Source organism: Wolffia australiana, chromosome 15, assembly GCF_029677425.1.
Source record: "Wolffia australiana isolate 7733 chromosome 15, ASM2967742v1".
In the NCBI taxonomy this organism is placed as follows: domain Eukaryota; kingdom Viridiplantae; phylum Streptophyta; class Magnoliopsida; order Alismatales; family Araceae; genus Wolffia; species Wolffia australiana.
In genome coordinates this window covers 5,303,644-5,311,266 of record NC_135849.1, presented here as the reverse complement: position 1 = coordinate 5,311,266, position 7,623 = coordinate 5,303,644, and the positions used below count along the sequence as shown (strand labels likewise).

Genomic DNA, 7,623 nt, shown 5'->3' with positions numbered 1-7,623 from the left:
GTTGGATGAATGTTAACATCACATCCTGAAGGGGGAGTGTTGTGAACTCGCAGTCAACTGTGTGCCCCAGTAAATGGGAAAACCCTCATTATTGTACGTTTCTTTTCCGCCGCCCTCTTCTCTTTTCTTCCCTCTTCTTCCTTCTTTCTTTACCCCTCTCCAAGACCTTGAGCTGCACTCTTCTCCTCCTCGCTCCTCTCCACCAACAGGAACTAAGCATGCTTCCCTGAATGTGGATAATCTGAATAAGACATACAATGATGCACAGAGAGAGGGATGAAAAGAGAAGCTTTTATTGGTGGATGAAGAGAGATTGGCAGGCGGAAAGAGAGGGAGATAGTAGTATAAATGTGAAGAATAATATTGTAAATCCAGAATAAAATAGAGCTCGTCCGTTAAACTTTTTAAGTTAATGAGATCATTCTCAAGATATTTCCATAACAAAATAAACCGTCTTTACGATAAGACGAATAACAAAAAATGCGTTCCGGACGGGACGGGACCCGTCTTTACGCCAACCTACTCAAATACACATATGGAAAGCAGCGAAGCCGCGGCTTGGGAGTCCAATTACACAATTCACATACGTTATAGAGAGAGGAGAAAAAGAGAAGTTGATCAGTTCCCATTGGACTTGAGTCCCTGCTGCAGACTCACCAGAGAGAAGTACGTGCCTGATTGCCCCTTGGCAAGGAGGGAGGCATGCGTCCCTTTCTCAACAACCCGTCCCTTATCAAGAACAGCGATCATATCGCAGTTCTTGATAGTACTCAGGCGGTGCGCAACCACAACGCTCGTTCTCCCCACCATGACTCTCTCCAGCGCCTCCTGCACCATCCTCTCAGACTGGAAATCAAGCGCGCTGGTAGCCTCGTCAAGGAGCAACACGGCAGGGCTCTTAAGCACGGCCCTGGCTATGGCGATCCTCTGCTTCTGCCCTCCAGAGAGCTGCACTCCTCTGTCCCCGCAACAAGTATCGTACCCGTCCTTGAGCGCAGAGATGAAGTCGTGAGCGTTGGCCGTTCTCGCCGCTTCCTCCACCTCCGCCTGCGTCGCCTCCTCCGCCCCGTACACGATATTATCCCTTATCGTCCCCGCGAAGAGGGTCGGTTCCTGCCCCACCAACGCGACGTGCCGCCGGAGCTCGCGGAGATGGTATGTCCTTACATCCCTGCCGTCGATCAGAACCGTGCCCTTGGCGGGGTCGTAGAACCGTTCGATCAGAGCGATGACGGTGGATTTGCCCGAGCCGCTTTGGCCGACCAGGGCCGTAGACCTTCCGGGGGAGATGACGATGGAGAAGCCGTTGAAGATGGTCACGTCGGGACGAGCCGGGTACGCGAAGACCACGGCCCGGAACTCGATCTGACCTGTTAGGGTTTTGGGCTTGTGGGCGTCCGGGTCGGCGGCCTCGATGGCGGTGCACCGGTCCAGGACCGCGAAGACCGAGCCCACCGCGTCGGCGCCCTTGGCGAGGTCCGTGGTCATGCTGCCCGCGTCGGCGATGACTCGACCGGTGCTGACGAGTATCATGAAGGTCTGGAACAGGGCCTTGGCGGTGATGTCCCCCTGGCGGATGAGTAGTCCCCCGTACCAGAAGTCGAGCGCCCAAGTGCAGATCATAAGGCATTGGGAGATTCCCAGCCCCAGGCCGGCATACCAGGACTGGCGCTTGGCTTCCCTTCCCGGCCCTTCTTGGGCGGCCTCGAAGAGCTTCAGAATACGGTCTTGTGAGGAGAACGCGGTGATGGTGCGGACGTTGGAGACGGCCTCTGCTGCCAGCTTGCCGCTCTCGCCTTGCGATTTGGCCAACTTGGCCGACATCTTCTTGAGGAGAACGCGCCGGGCGTAGAAGGAGACGATGATGATGGGTTGGACCGCGATCATGACCAGGGCTAACCGCCATGCTATCACAAGGCCCATCGTGCATGCCACTATCACCGCTGATAGCGTCTGAACTACTAGAGACATCCGGTCCCCCACCAGAGATCTCACCTGAAATAGAGCAGTCGAGTTTCTCATCAGTCATGGTGATGGAGGGCAACAGAGAAGAATGCAAGCAGCCGGAAACAGATGAATGATGATAGAAAAAAGGAAGCGAAAAGGAAATAGTCAGGCAAGTTGAACGGTGGACGGCAAAAGGATGAAGAATATAAGCGAAAATAAGAACATAATGATTGAAGAAGAGAAGGAAGAAGAGTGAAAAAGAGAAGTGGTGATGAAGGAGGACAGCAGGAAGCTGAAAGAAGATAAGAGTCGAATCGAAGCAGTTGTAAGGACATGATCAGAGAAAGAGAAAGCGTAAGCGAAGAAGTAGATAATAAGCAAGTTATATAAAGAGAGACGACGATGCAAGTTGTTCGAGAGTTTTAGAGGATGAAAGAAGAATGCGAACCGGTAAACGAAGATAAGCGAAGAAAGAAAGTAGTGAAGCCAAAAAGAAAGATAATTTCAAGTTAAACAAAAGTGCAAGAAGACTGGAGAAGAAAAGGCAAACTAAAATGGAAAATGAAACACGGATGCAGGAACGCAAGGTTTTTCTGGAATGCAAGAGGGTAGAAAGAAACTAAAATTATCAAAAAAATATCAAGAGCAGCGCAAGAAGATTAAAGGATAAAACAAAGGCACTGACGATAGAAGAATAAAACTGTGAAAGAAGAATCCAAAAAAATGGAAGCAAGAACAAAAGACGAAAACAGAAAGCAAAGAGACAAGGAAGGAAAAAAAGGGAATGGCGAAATGAGATCATGAAAGCGAAAGGAGTAGAAAAACAATAGAAAATAAAAAGGATAATCCGAAAAAAGTTAGAAAAAAAACTAGAATGAAAGAAAACCCCAAGTCGAACCACCCAGAATGCAGGAAGATGAGACAACAAAAGAAAAAAAGAAGGAAAAAAAATATCAGCAGAAGGTAACAAAGACTAACCACGCTGGCATCTTTGGAGAGGCGGGCACAGATAGCGCCGGTTGAGTTCTCATCCTGGTCGAACCAACCCACCTCGAACGTAAGGATCTTCGATAACATACGCTCGCGCACCCGCTTCGTGAGCTGCTCACCCATGAACGCGAAGCAGTAGTGCTGGCAAACGTTGATGCTGAAGGACAGGACGAAAAGTCCGACGAAGATCAACGAATACGTTCTAATGCTGGACTTGATCTCGTCATGGTCGGTGAGAAAGTAGACGGAGATCACGCTCCCAAGCGCGAAAGCGTATGCCGGTTGAATGGCCCCGAAAACCGCAGCACTCGCGACCCCAACAGACGCTTGCTTCCACTCCGGCGCGTTCATCATCAGCAGTCTCTTGAACGAAGGCACGGGAAGGGTCTTGGGCTCCGTCTCTGCCTCCAATTGGACCTCTCCAAAGGACGAGCTCGAGCCTCTGAAGCTCAAGCTACGGCTGCTGCGGTCCAGCCCACGGCCGGAGCGGGAAGAGAGAGTTCGCCAAGGCCCAGCCGCGGGCGAGGAGGTCGACTCCTCGGAGCTGAGCTGAAGCCTCTCCAAGGATGCGTAGGCGCCGGTCGGATGACGGACGAGCTCGTCGTGGGAGCCGGCCTCGACCACCTGTCCGTCTTGGATGACGGCGATCACGGTCGCGTTGCGGACGGTGGAGAGGCGGTGGGCGATGACGATGGTGGTTCGGCCCACTGCCGCCGCGTCGAGAGCCTCCTGGACGAGCCGCTCGCATTCCGAGTCTAGCGCGCTGGTCGCCTCGTCTAAAAGGAGTATCTTCGGGGTCTTGATCACAGCTCTGGCTATGGCGATTCTCTGCTTCTGCCCTCCCGACATCTGCACTCCTCTCTCTCCCACCTGAGAAAATAATGATCAACGATTTGATCAGAATGCTCAAATTTAGAAGACGAGGACATGGCGATAAAGGGGACGAAAGAATACGAACAAAAATTCTGTTATGGTTCAGCTCAGCGTACCATCTAAAGATGGATGGGCAAATTTGAGACGATGCCCATCCCGGCTTTTTGTAGAATTTGTTTGGGGTGATATGCTTAGCTGAATCATAACAGAATTTCATGTAATTTGTGTAGAATTTGAGGCCCAAAGTCCCTATGTTAATTTTCTCGCTAAATACTGATGCGTTGAAAAGTTTTTGGGGGAAAATATGGGTTGAAGCTTCGAAGAGACGAGGACGAAATTTCGTGATATCGACCATGCATTTTTTGAGAAGAAATTCACGAGTTTTTTCTGTTGCTATCGGGAAAAGGACGATAAGAAGCTCGAGAAAGACACTTCGGAACGTTAACGGCGAAGTGACGAAGGACGTGATGCAAGGAGATGGGGACGGGGAAAAAATAAGGCGGATCGCGCGGCTTTCAACGCGAAGAAAGCGACACGTGTGCAATCATGGGGGAAACTTAGAAGATGCCCGGAGTAATGAAAACTTTCCCACGCGCACTTGAGGCGACAGTCAACCAGGCAAGGAAAACGATATGAAATCAACACAATTGGTGCTTCCGGGAGGAAAAAAAATACGTTACGGTGGAAGAATGAGATAGATGACTAGTGGACAGACTGATAGATTGATCGAGAGAATAGAGAGAGAAAGATAGAGATGAGGGAGAGAGAGAGAGAGAACGAGACAGAAATATATTTGGGGAGAGAGATAAACAGTCATAGCGCCAGGGGAGAGATAGAGAGACGGCAACATAAATAGATATATGTAGAGCGGGACCGAGGAAGAGAGAGAGACACACATAGAGACAGAGAATGAAAGAGAAAGTTAGAGAGAGAGCAGCATGGAGAGACAGAGAGAAGGTAAGACAAAGAGAGATGGAGAGAAAAAGAGAGAGAAAGACGGAGAGAAAGAGAGAGATCGACAGAGAGAGACGGAGAGAAAGGAAGAGAAAGTTAGAGAAAGATCAACAGAGAGGGACATAGAAAAGATAAGATGGACAGAGACGGAGAGAAAAAGACAGAAGGTAAGCGAGAGAGATGGAGAGGAAAAGAGAGAGGGTAAGAGAGAGAGAGAGACGGAGAGAAAAAGAGAGAGGGTAAGAGAAAGAGAGAGGGGGGACGGAAATAAAAAAATAGAGACAGAAAGAAACAGAAAAAGAGAGAAGTTAAGTGAGAGAGAGGGAGGAAGCGCGAGAGACTGAGAAATGAGAGAGAGAGAGGCAGACAGACATACAGGCAGAGAGAAAAGGAGAGAAGCTGTGAGAGCGAGCGAGCGAGAGAGAGAGAGAGAGAGAGAGAGAGAGAGAGAGAGAGAGAGAGAGAGAGAGAGAGAGAGAGAGAGGATCGAAGGCAAGAGAGAAAGTGTGAGAGAGAGAGAGAGGGAGAGAGAGATAGAAAGACCTGGGTGTCGTAACCGAGGGGAAGCTGAGAGATGAAGCTGTGGGCATTGGCGGCCTTGGCGGCTTCGATGACCTCATCCATGGTGGCATCCTCCTTTCCGAAGAGAATGTTTTCTTTAATGGACGTAGCGAACAACGCTGGCTCCTGACTAACCAAACCCATCTGCGACCTCAGCCACTTAAGCTGAAGCCGTCGAATGTCCACTCCGTCTAGAAACACCTGACCTCCTTTGGGATCGTAAAATCTCTGCAACAACGAGATCACCGTCGATTTGCCGGACCCACTTCCGCCGACGAGCGCCATCGTCGTCCCCGCCGGCACCCTCAAATGAAAGCTCTTGAAAATCAACGTCTCCGGCCTAGAAGGATACGCGAATTCCACACCCCTCAGTTCTACATCGCCTTTAACATCTCCAATAACCTCCCCGCTATCGTCTTCTGAATCAATCTTCGGCGTTCGTTTGATAATCCTCTTGATCCGTTCCCCGGCCACCACCGCCTCAGACAAGTACTTCACGTTCGAAAGTCCCGATCCCAGTGACCTGGTTCAAAACCCAATTACGAATTAAGATAAGGAAGAAGAGCCGATGATGGACAGATAAGGGGGCTAAGTTTTGTCTTACAGTCCTCCGATGATGACGGCGGCGCCGACGGCGAAGACAGTGCCGCCCTCCCCGCCGTGGTACATAACCAGGCGGCTGCCATACCAAGACAGGAAAGCCCAGATGGCGTAGGTCACGCTGTTAATGCCGATGGCGATACCCTTTGTGAGGCCTTGACGTAGACCTAGCTTGACGGACCCCTCGAGCGCAGCAGAAAACTCCTTCATCGTTTTGCTCTCTCCGACGAAGGAGTACACCGTGCGAATGGCAGAGATGGCCTGCTCGGCGATGTTCCCTGCCTTATCGTACTCTTCTCGGATCTTGGATACGAGGCCCATCAAAATTCTCCCGTACATGATCCCGGGGATGATCAACAGGAAGAAGGTCGGCAGCGCCGACACCGCCAGGCGCCACATTAGAACCAGCGCCGCCACGTAGCTCCCGAAGAAGGTCGCCGCGTTCATGATGAAATTGGGCACCTACACAACGTTTCAGACTATGAGCTAGATGTTGGAGACTAACAACATCTAACAGAGAGGTAGCGCTCTTGCTATCAAATTCTAACAGAGAGGTAGCTCTCTTTCAATTAAATTCTAACAGAGAGGTAGCGCTCTTGCTATCAAATTCTAACAGAGAGGTAGCGTTCCTGTTATCGAATTCTGACTGAGAGGGAAATAACCTTCTCGCTGAGGACGTCTTGGATGACGAGGGAGTCGCTGGAGACGCTGGTGACGACCTGGGCTGTATTATCAACCTGCAGGTCAAAGTACTCAATGTCCTGGCGAAGCACCGCTCTCAGGTAAGTCGCTCTCATTCTCGCCGCTTGCCTCTCCCCCGTCCTCGTCCAACAGAAACCCTCTTCAAGAAAAAGAAAGAGGATATAAGTTCATGAGCTTCAGAGAAAGAAACGTGAAAGAGGGCTACCGAAAAACGACGCCAACCCCGTCCCGAGTGCAAGATACAACATTATTCGTGCATTCTGCAGCAGAATTAAGTTATAGCCGTCAGACAAGCCGCCAGAAGGAGTTAACGCAGCGGATTAAGTTAAGCTCACATCGGAAACGATGTTGATGAAGGAAGAGACGTCGCCGGCAACGCCGGTGGTCTTGCCGAGGTTGTTCATGATTTTGCTGGTGATTATCAACATCGCCGGGAGAGAAAACCCATCCGCGAGAGAGCCCAGCAAACCCAGGCACATCAGCCACATATCCACCGCGTCGGCGTGCATGAAGAGCGTCCATATGGAAGAAGCTCGAGTCGACCCCGTTCTCTCCCCTTCTCCACCTTCTTCTTTCTTGGCCATTCTGGGAGACAAACGAAGGAGAAACAAATATCTTAAATGAATGGGGTTTGGCCTCTCATCTTCGCCAAGGCGAATTAAAAAAGATTGGCACGCTATGGGAAGGGCGACTCATGCGTGTGTTGACCTCATGTTTAGGGCCAGTCGTCATCGGTGACGACCCAGAGATGAAGACGCCGGGCATCTTCTAGAAGCCGACTGAGGCTAGATTGGCCTTTGGGCTGCCAGATTCTGCCATGTTAACCAGATGATGAAATGAATATCGTCATCATCATCGTCATCGATCGGCGTGGAAAAACTTCGTGGCAGGGAAAGAGCATGCAGCTGTTCACCCGTCGCGATAGTCGGCTGCGGTTTCCTAATTTCCTCCACTACGAGTCAACGCGTGGCGCCAGTAAGCTGATGATCTTATTTC

General features: G+C 50.6%; 1 protein-coding gene across 1 annotated transcript; it reads right to left on the bottom strand.

Moving 5' to 3' along the window:
* Positions 1-438: 438 nt before the first annotated feature.
* Positions 439-7,253, bottom strand: LOC144712737 (putative multidrug resistance protein). The gene is made up of 7 exons (XM_078587028.1): positions 6,963-7,253; positions 6,833-6,887; positions 6,588-6,766; positions 5,930-6,387; positions 5,308-5,848; positions 2,926-3,807; positions 439-1,995 (listed from the first exon to the last, which is right to left on the bottom strand). The coding sequence occupies exons 1-7, from the start codon at positions 7,209-7,211 to the stop codon at positions 619-621; spliced, it is 3,741 nt and encodes a 1,246-aa protein (XP_078443154.1). The 5' UTR covers positions 7,212-7,253; the 3' UTR covers positions 439-618.
* Positions 7,254-7,623: the final 370 nt, after the last annotated feature.